The 19,415-nt window shown below is 39.5% G+C and overlaps 1 protein-coding gene across 1 annotated transcript; it reads left to right on the top strand.

Annotated features, from left to right (window-relative positions):
- The first annotated feature begins 154 nt into the window (after positions 1-154).
- On the top strand, positions 155-19,358 carry LOC117299392 (large neutral amino acids transporter small subunit 1-like). Its single transcript, XM_033782932.1, has 10 exons — positions 155-855; positions 4,493-4,618; positions 6,182-6,290; positions 7,545-7,589; positions 8,547-8,670; positions 10,074-10,177; positions 12,904-13,000; positions 13,876-14,025; positions 17,904-18,081; positions 19,237-19,358. The coding sequence occupies exons 1-10, from the start codon at positions 315-317 to the stop codon at positions 19,299-19,301; spliced, it is 1,539 nt and encodes a 512-aa protein (XP_033638823.1). The 5' UTR covers positions 155-314; the 3' UTR covers positions 19,302-19,358.
- The last annotated feature ends 57 nt before the right edge of the window (positions 19,359-19,415 follow it).

Genomic DNA, 19,415 nt, shown 5'->3' with positions numbered 1-19,415 from the left:
CTGCATAACTGCATGATTGACTAATTAATTAAGGCCTTGATTAGATATACGAATCCCTCAGATCAGATCTCAGTCGTTCATTGGATCCGGCCGATGTGGATAGATGCAAGTTGAATAAAGGTTAACCACAGTATCACAATGCCACAAAGTCCGTTGTATACGAAGTCACACTCTGTATTTACTTGGCTTCTCGGGTTGAGATGTGTTCTTGCACGACCCGCAACAAACTATACACATTTCATCAAGATTGGAACAACCATCAACATGTCGATGTTAAACATGAGTGGTTTTTGAATGTCTTATGTCGGTAAGTGATGATGGATCTATCCGGGCTTCAAGACGCTGATGTGGGAGATGATGATGTGGATTTCAGTCCAGCAAAAAATAAATCTGTCGATGGTAGGAAAATGTCGAGTGAGAATGGTGGCTCGAGTGAAGGGGTTAAACTGGAGAAGACAATCACCCTGTTGAACGGTATAACCATCATCGTCGGCTCTATCATCGGGTCAGGTATCTTCATTTCCCCTGTCACTGTTCTCTCCAACAGCGGCTCCACGGGCATTTCAGTCATTGTCTGGGCCGCCTGCGGGTTGCTTTCCCTGGCAGGGGCGCTCTGCTACGCCGAGCTCGGCACGAGCATCAAGAAGTCTGGTGGTGATTTTACGTACATCAAGATGGCCTTCGGTGCTGTCCCGGGGTTTATGTACCTTTGGGTGACCATGATGGTATCGCTGCCGTGTCAGCAGGCCATTGTCTCCCTCACCTTTGCTGACTACGTCTCGCTGCCCTTCTTTACCGAGAAGGAATGTCCACCACCAGCTGAGCTCCGCGGCATGCTTGCTGCATTCTGCATGGGTAAGTTAGCGTGTCAAACATAACAACTGTACGGGTGTTTTTCAACTATTTACCCTAAACGAACAGCCGTGGATTTCACCAAACTCATCCTAACTAGGATTAATCCTAGGACTTAGGACGACTTAAGTTCCGTATCCTTATACGTTAGGACACAAAGTGCCCGTCCTAACTTAAGACGGGTTACCCGTCCTAACTCGAGATAGGATTAATCCTTGTGTTTCGTGAAATCGGCTGCCGATGTTTTACAAGTTGACAACATAACCGCCATGGCTTTTGTTTTGAGCCTATTTATTAACTTTTTTTAAGTGATTTTGTTTTTTGCTTTTGTTTATACCGTACCAGACACAATAATTAATGAACATAATTATAGAATAGCAGTTGTATTTGCAACTCTAATATAAAAACGGTTGGATTAAACAAATACTTAAAGTTCCGAACGGAACAATTTTCCAGAGTACCTGACGGAGCACAAGCGTGAGCCCGAATCGAGGCCTCGGTTTCAAAAAAGGCTCTAAGAAAAAGTGCATGAGTGAAAATGTCTCTTTACCAATCCATATTAAAAATGTCATATAAGGGGATGAAATAAAAATGGGAGGTCAATGATTAGGGTGGAAGTGGTAGGCGGGGCAGAGGACCACATAGCCACTGAACAAATCAGAAACCAGTTGAACGACTGCTCAGTGTACAAAAAAATATATATATTACCACGAAAATGTATCATTACAAAGGTTATTAGATTAGAGCAAAACAAACATTTTCACACGAAGTTATGTGCTTTCAGATGATTGGTTTCGGGACATCAAAATCTAATTCTGAGGTCTCGAAATAAAAACTACTTCAGAGGGAGCCTTTTCTCACAATGTTTTGAACTATCGACAGTTCTCCATTGCTTATTACCAAGTACGTTTTTCTGCTAACAATTATTTTGAGTAATTACCAATAGTGTCCAATAGCTTTAACAAAGACAAGTAGGCAAACAAACCCCCACGGGCAGTGTCGAGGTCAAGTGCTAATGTAGGTCTACTAAATGTATTAATTAATATATTGTACACTGTGATAACAAGCAATAAATACCATTACATTTGCCTTGTAATTTTACATCAATTGAGATATGAAAAAAAAACTCATATCAGCAAACCATTATCAGTAGTCATCTGTTAATTTTCCCATTACTAACTTTATTCAAAAAAGAAAAAAAAAAGGAAAAAAAAAAAACGAATTCAACGATTACAGAGGTGAACGAATCATCCCGTATGCTGATGTGCTTCATAATATAAAGTTGCTGTGGTCCCACATGGTTGTACCTGATAAAAATTTGTTGATAGTTCAAAGTAAATTAAAAACGTCACATATGGTCTAATGCTAAATACAACCATTGTGAACGTGAGATTGGTCATATTCAGCTCCCGAGTTAAATACTTTGCACTTTACCAACTTTAGTATTTTATGGTTGTCATGGTAAAACACTTCTCTAAAACTGTTTTTCTGAGCCGAACGGCCATTAAATCATACCACAAACTTACAAATTTAGTTTAAAGTGTTAATGATGACCGAGGGAGTCGAACTCTTTGGTCTCTTAGAAAGGACTATTCTGTTGTAATGTGCGATTGGACCACTCAGGTTATGCAATAAACCAGTCAGGCGTGACCGGGGCGTGCACTAAGCACCACGCAAGCCCTGGCCACGCCAGTCGTATTCCTGAAACCAACCTGTCTGCTTGTGTGTCTCTTAGAGCTCCTCCAAACCCCCAGGCTTCAGAGATGTGCGACTCACCTATCCGGTAAATATCCGAATGTCGCTATAATAGCGCCATTCACAACAATTCTATGAGGGTGGGGTGTTCAGGTCCAACTTTTATTTTTCAATACCTATTTTTGAAATAATTTTGGATGGTGTAGTTAATATTTGCCCTTTTGCTCATCGATATAACGTCAAGGAGACGATTTTAAAGGCTTATTGTAGATTGCTAGAGTGGGATAAATAGCTAAAGAAGCTGGACACTATCTGTAATTGTCAAATACCAGTATTTCCACTTTGGTGTATCTCAACACATATGCATACAAAACAAACCTGTGAAAATTTGAGCACTTGGTCGTCAAAGTTGCGAGGTCATAATGAAAGAAAAACACCCTTGTCACACGAAGTCGTGTGCTGTCAGATGCTTGATTTAAAGACCTCAAAATCTAATTCCGAGGTCTCGAAATCAAGTACGTGGAAAATTACTTCTTTCTCGAAAACTACGATACTTCAGAGGGAGCCGTTCTCACAATGTTTTATACTATCAACCTCTCCCCATTACTCGTTACCAAGTAAGGTTTTATGCTAATACATGTAATTATTTTGAGTAATTACCAATAGTGTCCACTGCCTTTCATCACTCTTGTTGTGACGCGATATCAATTAAAATAAAGAACGAGACAATATTTTGTACAAGCAGATGGCATTACAAACGTATCGCGTGGTGTTGAGTAATTACCAATAGTGTCCACTGTCTTTAATATTCAAATTCCATAACGACATAACTGTACTATACTATACTATAGGTTTTCTCGGTCAATTTCGGAAAATGAGCAGCCAATTTAACCATCAGCTTATTCTATTTGGCACAAAATTGAATGCTATCTGAAAAGGGTCAATCTTTTTCGTTTTAAGACTAGTCAAATGTACGTTATTAGATTTAACAAAATAATCATTCAATTTAACAATTCACCAAAACAGCATTCAAATTCACAGACGCTTCTTGAGACGTGTGTGTCACGAAAAAGAATGACGCTACGCTAAATTGAACAGAGTGCTTAAGGAATTTGACTCGACTCAAAACGAAATTGAATGGCCGAATTCTGAATTTGAAACGCAGTAACAACTGGAGAGGCAAAACAGTTTTAATTCGAACGCATGCAAATGAAATTGACTGCTCATTTGCCGAATTTGACCGAGAAAACCTATATTATGTATATACTATAAAGGCATTTGTAGAGTGCTCTTACAAAATATTATATCACAGTGCTTTACACAGGAAAAAATAGCAAAAACAAGATAAACATACAACACGATTAAGAGTAATATAAATAGGTTTTGAGAGCCTTTCTGAAGGCTGATCATGAAGATGAATGGCGTATATTGTAGGGTAATCTGTTCCACATAGTAGGCCCTGCAGCAAAGAAAACCCGGTCACCAGATGAAGTGCGAGTATGGGGAATGATCACAACTCTATTATCTTTGGCAGATCGCACTCCTTCTCGAGTTGGAACATACGGATTAATGAGTTCTTTGAGAAATAGCGGAGCATCTGTGTCGGTGATACATTTATAAACAATTGTGAGAAGTTTGAACTGGATGCGTTTTGAAATTCAGAGCCAATGAAGTTCACGGATAAGTGGAGAGGTGGTCATATTTCTTGGCCTGGAAAATGTACACTTTCTTCATGAGTGTTGGGTCATATAACTTATGTACTGCTTATTTGCTGCAGTTTGCAACAGTTTAGCAAAGATTTTGACAAAACGATTTCATTGTGAAAAGAAGAAAAAAAGATGTCCCCAAAATAATACAGTCGCAATCATCATGAATATTTATATTCAAACTCTAGCAATGAAATCATACTAGAGTTTTAATTGGTATTGCATTCCTGTTTCCATAGTTACGTTGACTCTCATTAATGGAATCAGTGTGCGATGGGCCACACGAGTCCAAGACGTCTTCACTCTGGGGAAGGTTCTGGCACTAATCCTCATTATCATCATGGGCATGATAGAACTTGCAAAAGGTAAGACCCTTCTTCTTAAGTAGGATTTGAAACTTTGCATGGTGGAAATAAGATATAGAATAGTTTGCGGTAACACCATGTAATAACAATCTCTAAATGAGTTGGGGTGGTTCTGAAAAGAACCGTTGGATTAACTCGACGTTTCAATCATTATGCTCTGATCGTCTTCTGGAGAATGCTGGACTCTGATGCTGCATGCTGCAATAAGTACTGGGCGGCGGATCAGCGGTGATGCACGAAGGCGGGGAAAAAGAGGCGGGAAGTGAACTCGATGATGCGTGGTGAAACCTGTTGTGGAGCTTTGGGTGGTGTGTGTGTGTGTGTGGGGGGGGGGGGGGGGGTGCTCACTGAACCGTGTCAGTAGGAACAAGCACGGGATAGTGAGGGTGTGGAGACTAGGTGACTGAGGGTATAGATGACCCAAAGCAGTCTAATGGTTGGGGGCCTAGGGGGTGACCGTGGATATAGAAGATCCATTGGTCGGGAGGAGGGGGAGCCAGATGTCGCTGATGTGGAAGCCGATGTCTTGGGGTACAGTGTCATGCTTGTGGATCTCGATGGCCTCTCTGATGCGTCTAGAATGCCACGCCTGGATTGGAGCGATGATTTCTGCTGCTTCCCAGTTCACTCGGTGGTCAGTGATGTGGGAATGCTTTACGATGGCGGATTTATCGATTTTATTCGTGCATCACCGCTGGTCCGCCGCCCAGTACTTAAGCAGCATGCAGCATCGGAGTCCAGCATTCTCCAGAAGACGATCAGAGCATACTGATCGAAACGTCGAGTTAATCCAACGGTTCTTTTCAGAACCACCCCTCATTTAGAGATTGTTATTACATGGTGTTACCGCAAACTCTTCTATACCATTATTCTTGTTTAACATTGGTTTGAATTTTGTTTTGTTTATTTGGTTTGCTTGCTTGCTTGTTTGCTTGCTTGTTTGCTTGCTTGTTTGCTTGCTTGATTGATTGCTTGATTGATTTATGCTTGCTTGCGTGCCTGTTTCTTTGGTTGCATGTTTGCTTTTTTGCTTGCTTGCTTTTTGCTTGCTTGCTTGCTTGATTGCTTGCTCGCTTGATTGCTTGCCTGTGTATTTGCTTGCTTGCTTGCTTGCCTGCTTGCTTGCTTGCTTGCTTGCTTGCTTTGCTTGCTTGATTGATTGCTTGCTTGATTGATTGCCTAATTCTTTACTTGCTTGCTTGCTTGCTGGCTTGCTTGCTTGATTACTTGCTTGCTTGGCTTGCTTGCTTGCTTGGCTTGCTTGCTTGCCTGTTTCGTTACTTGCTTGCTTGTTTGATTGCCTGTTTCTTTGCTTGCTTGGGAATGCTTGCTTGCTTGATTGCTTGCTTGTCTGTTTCTTTGCTTGCTTGAATGCTTGCTTGCTTGATTGATTGCCTGTTTCTTTGCTTGCTTGCTTGCCTGCTACATATTTGCTTGCTTGCGTGGTTGATCGATTGAACTTGCTTGACTGTATGCTTGTTTGAACGTTTGAAACACTAACCAGCCAATCATAAACTACCGATCTCTGCTTTCTGAGTTAAAGTGAGGGATATGTGATTACAGGTACTACGAGCAGTTTTGAGAACAGCTTCAACACTGTAGCCGGACTTTCGATGTCAGCCTCCGGTATGGCCCAGGCAATGTACGGCGGACTATTTGCGTACGGTGGATGGTAAGATTAAATACCCCCAACTCCCCGAACCCCACCACCAACCCCTTCAACTCACTCTTACCGAATAACATCAACTGTACTTTATTCATCTTGTTTGGCAATCAAGCATTTTGTTAGTAAAGTAGCTGGGGGCTCCCTTACTACTGGCGTGTCGTGTTCGTGTGGTTGATTTCATTGGACTCATGTCCGGTGTTTCTGTTGATTCGAATCCCGGTCGAGGCACTCGGGTCCTTGGGATAGATACCCCGGTACTTAACATGACTGATTTATCCCATTGCTAACAAATAACCCAAATCAACAGTGACAGCCTTTTAAAGGGTCTATGTACTTTCTGTAGGACAGAAAACACAATGTCCACAGATTTGCACTAAACTTACATAGTTTGAAGATAATGATAGTAGAAAGCTTCCCTGAAAATAGTATTTGCTGAGGTGCTGTAGTTTTTGAAAAATGAGTAAAACAATGTCATGGCAATAATTTCCGTCTCACCTCAGCATGTACAAATGTATTTTCATGACATTGTTTTATCTTTCATTCATAAATACCTCAGACAGTTTCGCTATTCCTATTGGAGGGGAGCGCATCACGTGGGTGTGTATAAACCTTTGTTTGTGAACGGTAAAAAGTGTTGAAACATGGGCGTGACACGCGAGCTTGCACCTGTACTGTGATAAGACAGTTTCTTCATTCCTACTGGTTGAGAGCAACGGCCGGGACAGTTTGTGCCACATCACGCGATACGTGCGACGCGCACAGCAATCCCTTATAAGGAGTTGTTTACCCGAGGGCGGCGAAAGGCTTTACCATTTCATAGCTGGAAGGGTGTTGTTTTGAAAGAAATCATTGAACAATTATATTTGTTGCATTTATTTTACTTTTTAACCAAAAAGTGTTGATGTTTTTGACCGAAAAGGTATATATGAATGGGGATCAAAGTGTGTTGAATCGGTTTTCAACGTGTGGTTTAAACCCGCCGAGGCCTGGTTCTTGATTTACCTCGACTTCGTCTCGGTAAAATTGAAAACCTCTTCACCACACATTGATTCCCTTATTATTATCTCGCATTTTCAACGACCGATTGACCTAAAATGTTCACAAGTTTGTTATTGTAGGCATATAATGTTGAGATACACCAACTGTGAAGGATAGTCTTTGACAATTACCAATAGTGTCCAATGTCTTTAAATGAGACTCATAAATCTTAGTCCAACTGCATTAATTTTCTAAATTAGAAAGGTTATGTTCGTTTTGCAGGAACTTTCTGAACTTCTTGACGGAGGAACTTCAGAACCCAATCAGGTAAGTATAACGTGACACCCTCACGGTAGGAGACTCTGACCACACGAGAATATGTCCCCTCAAAAGGGCGGAAAACCCTTTCACACGAGAGCACTTTAGCAAGGGTAAATTGTATCATGGTTGTACAACGTTATTTCTATTGTCCTTGCAAATAATGTTAAATATTGCTGCATTTTACAACCATGCTGAAATTAAGCAATGGACCCCAGTTGAATTTATAGCGTCGTGTGGACGGCACTTTTAAGTAACTGCGCCGAATGAGATACACATGTAGCTTCTGATGTGTCAGTCCGTGCACAATCACGCGAATGGATGTTAAGTCACGTTGAAGGCACTGTACACTATTGGTGATCACTCAAAATAATTGCTATCGTAAAAACTTTACTTGTTAACAAGCACTGGAGAGCTGTTGATAGTATAAAACGTTGTGAGTAACGGCTCCCTCTGAAGTAATGTAGTTTTCGAGAAAGAAGTAATTTATTACTAAAAATATTTGAATTTGATATCGAGATATCAACATTTGATTTTGAGGTCACGAAATCAAGCATTCAAAGCACACAACTTATGCGACAAGTTATTGTTATTTTATGCATATGTTGAGATACACCAAGTGAGAAGACTGGTCTTTGACAACTACGAATAGTGTCCATGTCTTAACAAGTGTCTACAAACTGTTATCATAGAAATATGAGCGGGTCTAAGTACCGTTTAGAATTATTTCAAAAAGATGTTGATTTAAAAAAAGAAAAATGCTTGCAAGCTCTGTTTTCCACATTCATTTGACTTGAAACAACAAATGTAACAGTTTGTTAAAATCTTGAATCGTTTTTATGCTTCCTGACTAGGACAAAGCAGTTATAAACAATACACTGTTCTGTTTATTAATTGAGACTATACGTGCAACTTATTACTGGCCCTCTCATCTCAAATGTTAACCTTTCGCCCTCTATTGTCAAGGAACTTGCCTCTTGCCATCTTGATCGGCTTGCCCATTGTGACCATTATCTACGTCTTAGCTAACATCAGCTACCTTGCTGTTCTAAGTCCACAGGAGATGCTCATCTCAGATGCAGTGGCACTGGTAAGTCACGGTCAATCGTAGAACTACTGTCATATGATCAAAGTCCTAATAGCGCACGTATCTACCTTACAAGGTACTCGAAGCGCTTAGTGTATATACTAACTTTCAGAAAGATAGGTTATTGAAGTGATGAATTCTGAGACCCAATTATGTAGCACCTTATAAGGGTTTACAAGGTGCTACGGCGCATACAGCAGCCACAGCCAGGAACACCGGGCGAACCTCTTCTCTTTTTCGTTAATTGCACTGGGTTATTTCACATGCATTGCACAACACACAGGACCAACGGATTTACGTCCCATCCCATCAGGGATACGAACATAACCGTTAGATGACCCTGGTGGGTGTAGGGATGGTAGCGGGGTCGGATGCTCCCTTCCTGAACCCTCCCTTCCCCTCCTAAAATGAGATCTACAAAAACAACATACACAAATGGTTTGACAAATTTATAAAATTAATAATTATATATAATAGTTATTATAATCATATATAATAATAATAATTGCTCAATATTGTAATTCAAATAAACAAAACAATCAACCATATTTTTTTGTAAATAAGAAAAATTAGGTGTAATTTGCTTAAATGTTTTTGTTTTGGGTTTTTGTTTTTGTTTTTTTCCCCGCTTACCCTACCTCTGAAATTGTTGTTTTAGCCACTTCGTCCATTGGAACAGTGGTGGTCGTACAGATTAGAGAGATTTCAAAAACAGCTATCAACAAAAATACATTGAAATTGTTTGTTGTTATTTAATTTGTGCTTGTCAGGAGTGTGGGAGTATTTGTTTGATACACTATCCAAATATATGAGTGTACCAATATGGCTACAGGTTTCCAAAATGGCTCATCGGGCCAGTGTTTCTATCAAGTTTCATTAGCAAGTAACGACTAGAAATATTTTTACTCCCTTTGACATAATTCATTCCTTTTAGTAACTCGAAGCTCTTGTTGTTCATTTATGTTCCTATATGGAGAGAAGCAATTATGATTAAATACCTTGCTCATTTACACAGTAGTGCGTTTGACTATAGGTCATGATACGAGGCCAAAATCTGTAACAAACTGTGAGTCCAGCGCCTCAGACTGCTCTGCCGCAACACGCCCTTGTAGCCTGAACATCTGACGTCACACTTCGAGGCTCGTGAATAACGCCAGAGACCGGCCTCCAGACCGGCATGTACCTTTAACCTACATTCATTTCACACAGAGAGTCAAATTCTGTTTACTGTTTGGGCATTGGAAAGCTCATGTCACTGTGCACGTTTAATCCAATGATAACATTATATCCAATGTAATCCATGGACCTAACTAGCAGGTACCTGTCTTTATCCTTGCGGATGAAGACAGGGCCCCTTGTCCAAGGGATCGTTCTTGTTTATGAACCTTTCACAACTTTATCAACAGGCATTCGGTGAGAAGACACTGGGTGTGGCGTCGGTAATTATTCCCATATCGGTCGCTATGTCAACCTTTGGAGGCGTGAACGGCCTACTCTTGGCAAGCTCAAGGTAACATTTTACTCGTTTTAAAGGAACATGTTGCCTTGGATCGGTCGAGTTGGTCTTTGAAAAACGTCTGTAACCGTTTGTTATAAAATGCATATGGGTAGAAAGATGGTAGAAAGTAGAATACAATTATCCACACAAACATGCCTCAAAATTGCACGGTTTTCCTTTTACCTTGTCGACTAACACGGTCGGCCATTTATGGGAGTCAAATTTTTGACTCCCATAAATGGCCCACCGTGTTAGTTCGCACAGTAAAATGGAAAACCACGCAATTTCGAGGCAAGTTTGTGTGGATCATTGTACCTTTAAACCATATGCATTTTATAAAACAAACGATTACAAACGCTTTTTATAGACCAACTCGTCCGATCCAAGGCAACGTGTTCCGTGTAAAAGGTTTGGGTACAATTTATATGACACGAAACACAATGTCCACAGATTTACATTAAATGTACGCGGTTTGAATATAACGATGGTTGAAAGCTTCCCATCAAAATAATAATAAATTATGCTGAGGTGCTGTAGTTTTTGAGAAACGAGTAAAACACGTCACAAAAATAATTTTTGTCTTTAGTGAGATCGGAAAAGGCGTTTAAAGCCATTGGACACTTTCGGTACAAAAAACAAATTAAAAGTTCACAGATTTGCAAATAACTTACAGGGTTTACAGAAGGTAACGGTGAAATACTTCTCTTGAAATATTATTCAATGAAATGCTTTACTTTTTGAGAAAACATTAAAACAACATCGATTCTCGATATCGAGAATTACGGATATCATTATTTTAAATACATGTCATGACACGGCGAAACGTGCGGAAACAAGGGTGGGTTTTCCCGTTATTTTCTCCCGACTCCAATGACCAATTGATCCTAAATTTTCACAGGTTTGTTATTTTATATGTAAGTTCTGATACACGAAGTGTGGGCCTTGGACAATACTGTTTACCGAAAGTGTCCAATGGCTTTAAACGTAGTCACCAGTTATGGCAGCAAGCCACACCGACCAATATGTGACCATGGAGCACACATTAACTTTGAAAGTGTGAAAGCTACATAAATACCCTTATGGTAATAACACAAAATATAATAACAAGACTTGTAATGCGCACATATCCACCCTGCTGGGTGTTCAATGCGCAGTAAAAACCAACAACAAACTAAACAAAACAAAACAAAGAAAAACAGACACAACAAAATTAGTCCTTGAAAACCTGTGACTAAAGATAAGTTTTGAGAAGAGATGTGAATGTTGTGGTACAAAGACAAGATCTAACATTAAGTGTTAGAGAGTTCCAGATGCGTGGCGCAGCCGAAAAAAAGACCCGTCTCCCCATGAGTTTTGAGGCTTGGGTTCAATGAGGAGAAGCACTGAACTTGATCGAAGATTTCTTGATGGAGTGTAAACTTGAAGAAGTATAGGAGAAAACAAAGACACAACCCTACTCACAAAGTGGCCTCTGCCAGTGATGTCCAGGGAACTCAGTCCGACGGAGATTCGGTCCCTCATATGGATAGTTATAAAGGGACACGTTGTCTGGATCGGGTGAGTTGTTCAATTGAAACAGTTTTTTATAAATGTATATGGTAAATAGAAATATGTTTTAAAAGTACATCATAACGATCCGCACAATATATGCCTCGAAGTTGCACGGTTTTCCATACAGGTCGTGAACTAACACGGTTTAAGTTGACTCCATAAAGTGGCCGACCGTATTTGTTCGCAAGGAAAACCACGCAATTTCGAGGCAATTCTAGGTTTGTGTTGATCATTTTGATCTACTTTAAAACATCTTTCTAACCATACTAATTTCATAACAAACAGTTTCAAACGATTTTCATCGAGCAACTCGACCGATCCAAGGCAACGTGTCCCTTTAACATGGGGTGGAGGAGAGGATTCAACAGAGGGCGCTATCAGCAGTGGTTTGTACGCAGTTCGTCAAATGATTTGGTGACATAATCTCCGGGGGACAGACTCTCCTGCCACACCAGCAATCGAACCGGGGTCCCCAGTGGTGTGAGTCTTTACCAACAAGCACCCATGACACCCTGAACATGTATTAATTGCATTAATGAGAGACTTTTGAGACGCTGGCGGCAGCAGACATAACAGTCCTTTTTTGCAGCTTTGAGCGTTTGCACACAATGCTCAGTAGTGCTCAAGAAGGTCTGTGCACGCGCAGAACCGCGACAAAGGTAATGTCCAGAAGACTCCAATACGCCTCTCTTAATGCATTACGTCACAGTCCTAACCCAAAACTATGACATACGCATTTCTTAATATTTATGCACGAGGTACGTCACAATGCTAACTCAAAACGAGGCGAAGGGCGCAGCCACTGCAAGTGATGGGGAACGTGCGCCCATAGCCTCATTTTGGGTAAGAATTATGGCGTCATGCATGAGGCGTATTATGCGTAGCCACTGCAAGTGTAGTGGCGGACGTGCGCCTATAGTCTCTTCTGGGGTCAATTTCACAAAGAGTTAGGACTAGTCCTAACTTAGGACTAGTCCCAGGAGATATACAAATTGCATGGATGATCTTAAGTTAGGACGAGTAACTGGTCCTAACTCGAGGTAAGACTAGTCCTTACTCTTTGTGAAATCCATCCCTGGGGTAAGAATAATGACGTCATGCATGGATATTAACGGAGGCGTATTGAGTTGCCGATACCTGCCTCTAATAACTAACATGACTTTAATGTTCTCGTTAATCTATCTCAGGCTAAACTTCTCTGGTGCTCGAGACGACAATTTACCTCAGATGTTGGGCATGATCCACGTGCAGCAGAGGACGCCCCTCCCAGCACTCATGTTTACGGTATACCTCAATGATAGTGCATCCCCTTAAAGGCAGTGGACACTATTGGTAATTGTCAAAGACTAGCCTTCACAGTTGTTGTAGCTCAACATATGGATAAAATAACAAACCTGTGAAAATTTGAGCTTAATCGTTCATCGAACTTGCGAGATAATAATGAAAGAAAAAAATACCCTTGTCACACGAAGTTGTGTGCGTTACGATAGTTGATTTCGAGACCTCAAGTTCTAAACTTGAGGTCTCGAAATCAAATTTGTGGAAAAATACTTCTTTCTCGAAAACTATGGCACTTCAGAGGGAGCCGTTTCTCACAATGTTTTATACCATCAACCTCTCCCCATTACTCGTCACCAAGAAAGGTTTTACGCTAATAATTATTTTGAGTAATTACCAATAGTGTACACTGCCTTTAATATCTGAGTCCCAAGTATTGCTATCAATGTACTTCATCTCTATCTCTGTATGTGGCTATCCCGTCGTAAACGACGATGAGTTCGATGTTTGTCACAATCATGTAGCAACTTCGAGTAGGCCTTTTGCACCGTGGCTTTATAACTAAAGGTTGAACCCAGGTTGGTCGACCAATGGTTGACTACTGTGGTCGACCATTTTTTGAAACCAACCTCGAGCCCATGGTTTATTTACTGGTGAACCAGTGACAGTATAGCGAAAAGGCGGAAGGTTGACTACAATGTATATACTTCCAAATGAGTCGTTCGAGTGAATGCTGCGTCACTGGTCAGTGGTCAATATGTAGTAAAGTAGGCCTAGTTATTATGATCCGGTTCTTGTAAAACGCGTTATATATAAAGAACTACTTGATAGTATTATCATAAGAAACATAAATAATTTGATTTGTGTTTTTCCCCCATTAGTGTTTAGTTTCTTTGATGTATCTGTTCGTCAGTGATATTGGCCAGTTACTGAACTACTTTAGTTTCGTGACGTGGACCAGTATTGGTATCTCTATATCGGGAATGGTGTATATGAGATGGAGTGAGCCAGACCTGGACAGACCAATAAAGGTAAAGTATCTTACGTCAGAGAGTATTGCATGACCAGGTGGCGGCCATTTTGGAAAGATAATGACACTGCACAATATTCTTCGATACCAAGATCTGCGCGTCTTCGCTAAACATTGACATTTATTCTTAATCTTATTGACTCTAAATTTTGCTTGTGTAATAACTTCACATCGCTGTTAAATTTTACTTCTCTTTTGTTTTGCATCCAAAAGTGCATAGAAACTTATCTGTGATTGTGATATGCGCTTTATAAAATTGGTTCATTATTATTATAATAATATTAATGTTTGCATAACGTGATATTTTCACAAAACTATGAAACTCAAACAGTAAAAACACAAAAATGTAACCCATTCCAACGACACATATTTAGATCGATGGGGACATAACATAAACAAGCAAACTACTTTACTTTCATGATCAAACCTATCACTTCCTATACACACAGAATACTTTAAGTTGCTTTACGACGGCCGGTAAGCGTCTAAGAAACATTGGTTATTACGTATGCACAATCCGTTATAATAAATTAATTTTCCGTTATAATGGGTTCACACTCCGTTTTAATTGATCCACAGTACAATACGACGGATTCACCACTCGTTATAATGCATTGGCAATACGTAACAACGTATCTAAATTCACAACTTGTTATTAATGCATTGACCATACGTTATTAAGGATAATAAAACTATCTTTACGCATTTACATTCCGTTGTTACGGATTCAAAACTCGTTATAATGCATTGACAATCCGTAAATAATATGAATCTAAAAATCAATATAACGGAGTCACAATCCGTTATTACGGGTTCACAACTCGTTAAAATGCATTTGCAATTCGTTATTACGGATTTAAACTTCATTATTACGCATTCTCAATCCGTTGTTATAGGGATCACAATCCGTTTAAACCGATTCAAAATACGCAACTGCGGAAGCACAACCTGATCAATTGATTCAAAGGCCTTATTTAAAACCCACTTTCACGCATTCATAATCAAATATTCCATAAACACAATTAACTAGAAATCCCTTTCTTGTTGAACATAAACGGACTTAGATTCCGAATTGTTTTCTAATCTGAATTGAACTTTGTTTTCCTATTTTAATACTCTCGACAATACCTTTACTATTGTAAATATTGTGGGTCACGTCATAAAGGCAAATGCTAATTATTTTATCTGAAATCGAATGGCAGACCAAAGAGGTTTACTTGTTCACCATGGTAGTGTTTTCAAGCTTAATTCAATTCAATTCAATAAAACATTTATTTCGGTATCGCCATCACTTGATAAAATACATAATAATTATATTGATGTTTCATGATGATCAGTGACAGGTAAAAACAGTAGCCAACATAATTAACAAATCAGAAGGGTAAAACTTAGGATTGGGTGAAGCCTTAATTGGCGCTTTATACATTAACCTATTGACAGGCTAACACTGCATTAAAGACAAAGGACACTATTGGTAATTGTCAAAGACCAGTCTTCTCACTAGGTGTATCTCAACATATGCATAAAATAATAAACCAGTGGAAATTTGAGCTCAATTGGTCGTCGAAGTTGCGAGATAATAATGAAAGAAAAAACACCCTTGTCACACGAATATGTGTGCCTTCATATTATGCTTGATTTCGAGACCTCAAGTTCTAAATCTGAGGTCTCGAAATCAAATTCGTGGACAATTACTTATTTCTCGAAAACTACATCACTTCAGAGGGAGCCGTTTCTAGCAATGTTTTATACTATCAACCTCTCCCCATTACTCAATATCAAGTTTTAAGCTAATAATTAGTTTGAGTAGTCCACTACCTTTAAGACGAGCACATGTAGGTGTACTAACATTATGCAAAAAATAGCCATCATTGCATTGACTCGTACTATAAAAGTCATGAACTAATATCATTGAGTAGTTTAACGCCGGTTTTGCCCCATGTTCATCTTAAACATTTCGTTTGCGCGATTGTATGCCACCCTTTTTTTAAAACTGATATCACTACACGCAGGCCAGCGTTGTGTAAATTACCTTCCAAAGTCGAAAGTTGGGACCAGCTGCAACTTTCACAGCACGCATATCTCGAACAAATTATTAGATTACTCTATAATCGCAGTCGATCCAGGGTCATAAACGAGATTATTTCCTTCAATGTTGACACGTACAATCCTTTCTAGATTACAACTTTGTCAACAGTTTTGCACTTTTTAATTTTCCTCATACACGGAGTAGCACCTTGCAGTTTTAGTACGCTACTACTCAATCATTTTGCTTAGAACATACTAAGGGTTGCTTGCTGGAGTCCCCAAATATTTAAACAAGTTGAAGAGAAATCTGAAAAAGGGAACTTATAAAATGAATAACATTAGTTTATTATTACACATTTCTGGAACGAAACAATAGAAGCATCAAAAGTGAATGCAATCACAGCTCGCACGCTACCGATGACCGAGAGTGCAACGCTTCCTTTAGGTTCTGTTTACCACAGATACAATGGATGACCGAGAGTGCAATAATTCCCATAATTATGTTCTGTACACTACAGATACAATGGATGACCGAAAGTGCAATAATTCCCATAATTATGTTCTCTACACTACAGACACAATGGATGACCGAAAGTGCAATAATTCCCATAATTATGTTCTGTACACTACAGATACAATGGATGACCGAGAGTGCAATAATTCCCATAATTATGTTCTCTACACTACAGATACAATGGATGACCGAAAGTGCAATAATTCCCATAATTATGTTCTGTACACTACAGATACAATGGATGACCGAGAGTGCAATAATTTCCATAATTATGTTCTGTACACTACAGATACAATGGATGACCGAGAGTGCAATAATTCCCATAATTGTGTTCTCTACACTACAGATACAATGGATGACCGAGAGTGCAATAATCCCCATAATTGTGTTCTGTACACTACAGATACAATGGATGACCGAGAGTGCAATAATTTCCATAATTATGTTCTGTACACTACAGATACAATGGATGACCGAGAGTGCAATAATTCCCATAATGATGTTCTCTACACTACAGATACAATGGATGACAGAGAGTGCAATAATCCCCATAATTATGTTCTGTACACTACAGATACAATGGATGACCGAGAGTGCAATAATTCCCATAATTGTGTTCTCTACACTACAGATACAATGGATGACAGAGAGTGCAATAATCCCCATAATTGTGTTCTGTACACTACAGATACAATGGATGACCGAGAGTGCAATAATTTCCATAATTATGTTCTGTACACTACAAATACAATGGATGACCGAGAGTGCAATAATCCCCATAATTGTGTTCTGTACACTACAGATACAATGGATGACCGAAAGTGCAATAATTCCCATAATTATGTTTTGTACACTACAGATACAATGGATGACCGAAAGTGCAATAATTCCCATAATTATGTTCTCTACACTACAGATACAATGGATGACCGAGAGGGCAATAATTCATGTTCTCTACACTACAGACACAATGGATGACCGAGAGTGCAATAATTCCCATAATTATGTTCTGTACACTACATACACAATGGATGACCGAGAGTGCTACTGCTTATTATGCTCTGTAAAATACAGATACAACGGACGACCGAGAGTGCAATAGTCACTATTTATTTTGTTCTATATACTACATTTACAAAGGATGACCGAGAGTGCAATACATCCTATCTGTTCTGTATATGTACTATAGATACAATGGATTACTTGGAAAAAAACATTCCTATTTGTTCTGTACACACATACAATAGATGATGTAGAGTACAGTATTTTATATTATGTGTTGTATACAGATACAATGAATGACCGAGAGTACAATATTATTTCCATGTACACTGCAGATACCATGTATTCTACCCGTGCTGTTCGTGTTTGTCTGTGTGTTCCTAGTGGTGTTTGGAGCAATTGGTCAACCCGTCGATACCCTGATTGGCTTTGCTATATCACTGAGTGGTATCCCAATTTACTTCATCGGTATCTACTGGGAAAATAAGCCAGCATGGATGTTAAACTTCATCGGTAATAGTCAATCATTTCATGCGGGCTACTCTAATGGGTCGTGGATAAACGCTTGGTGGCAGCAGACCAGCCATGCCAATCAAACCGTTTCTCGGAAATGTGCGCATGCTCCAAACTACCTCACCACTGAAAGCCACAAAGAATAAACCTTTTGCGTTGTTACAATTGCGAGTTTTGCATAGCGGCCATTGCAAGAGGCCTTAAGTCACGTGGGGGTATCCAGTGTATGCTGAGAAACGCTAGGTGGCAGCAGACCATTCTGGTCAATCTATCCGTTCTTCGGAAATCAGGTTCTTTGTAAATGTGCGCATGCTCAAAACTGTTTACGTCACCAATTGAAATGACCTGGCAAAGATCTTTTGCGATGTCTGTGCTGCAAGTTTTTGTCAACCAGTTGGGAAAAGTATGGACGGCCTTTATTGAAAAGAACTTGTATTTTTGATTACTCAATTGTAGAAACAGTACCCTCATAACATAAATCACAATAAACAAGCAAAATGTAAAACAACTGTTACTTGTATCGGATACAAACGATTCCCCTTTTAAAAAATTTACCCATGTTACCAAGCCAGTGAAAAGTTTCAAATTTGTAAGTCAAATTTTTACAAAATGAAATGCCAAACCTATTTCTGCTGCCACCAAGAGTCCAAAGTCCACTAACTGGTGATAAGGCAAAACAAAAAATGTTTTCACCTGACCTTGAATATATAATGGAAACATTAATTTGTTTACTCTCCTGTTAGACTACTTCACAATAGATAAACCTTATCGTCAATTGCTAGCTTTGTAAATATTTGTTCTGATCATGTGGAAGTGTCGTGGCCGAGCGGTTAAGAGCACGTAAAGCCGTTGGTCCCATGTGTTGTGTAACGCATGTAAAAGAACCCAGTGCACTTATCGAAAAGAGAAGGGGTTCGCTCGGTGTTCCTGGTTGTGGCTGCTTAATGCGCCGTAGCACCTTGTAAACCCTTATAAGGTGCTAAATAATTGGGTCTCAGAATTCATCACTGCAATTACCTATCTTTCTGAAAGTTTGTATATACTCAGCGCCTTGAGTACCTTGTTTGGTAGATACGTGCGCTATAATTATAAGACTTCGATATTATTATTATTATTATCATCATCTGCATTTATGTTCTGTATTTTCCAATACAGATTCGACTACGGTGTTGCTGCAAAAAACCCTCCTGGTTGTGCCGCAAAACTTGAAACAAGACTAAGACTCTGGACTGCTGGTCAAACAAACACAACAAAACGCTGAACTTTTTAAAATTGACTTTTCTTCCAGGTTTTCTGATTACTTCGTTTATTTTAGAATTGTAGTTATATACCTT

Source organism: Asterias rubens, chromosome 14 (genome assembly GCF_902459465.1).
Source record: "Asterias rubens chromosome 14, eAstRub1.3, whole genome shotgun sequence".
NCBI lineage: Eukaryota > Metazoa > Echinodermata > Asteroidea > Forcipulatida > Asteriidae > Asterias > Asterias rubens.
The sequence above is the reverse complement of the archived record's forward strand: the minus strand, read 5'-3'. Positions and strand labels throughout refer to the sequence as shown.

Excerpts from the sequence above, each read along its gene's own strand:
- LOC117299392 (XM_033782932.1), top strand. The coding sequence starts at position 315 with ATGATGGATCTATCCGGGCTTCAAGACGCTGATGTGGGAGATGATGAT. Across the intron at positions 4,619-6,181 it reads CATGATAGAACTTGCAAAAG|GTACTACGAGCAGTTTTGAG; the intron begins GTAAGACCCTTC and ends ATGTGATTACAG. Across the intron at positions 8,671-10,073 it reads TCTCAGATGCAGTGGCACTG|GCATTCGGTGAGAAGACACT; the intron begins GTAAGTCACGGT and ends CTTTATCAACAG.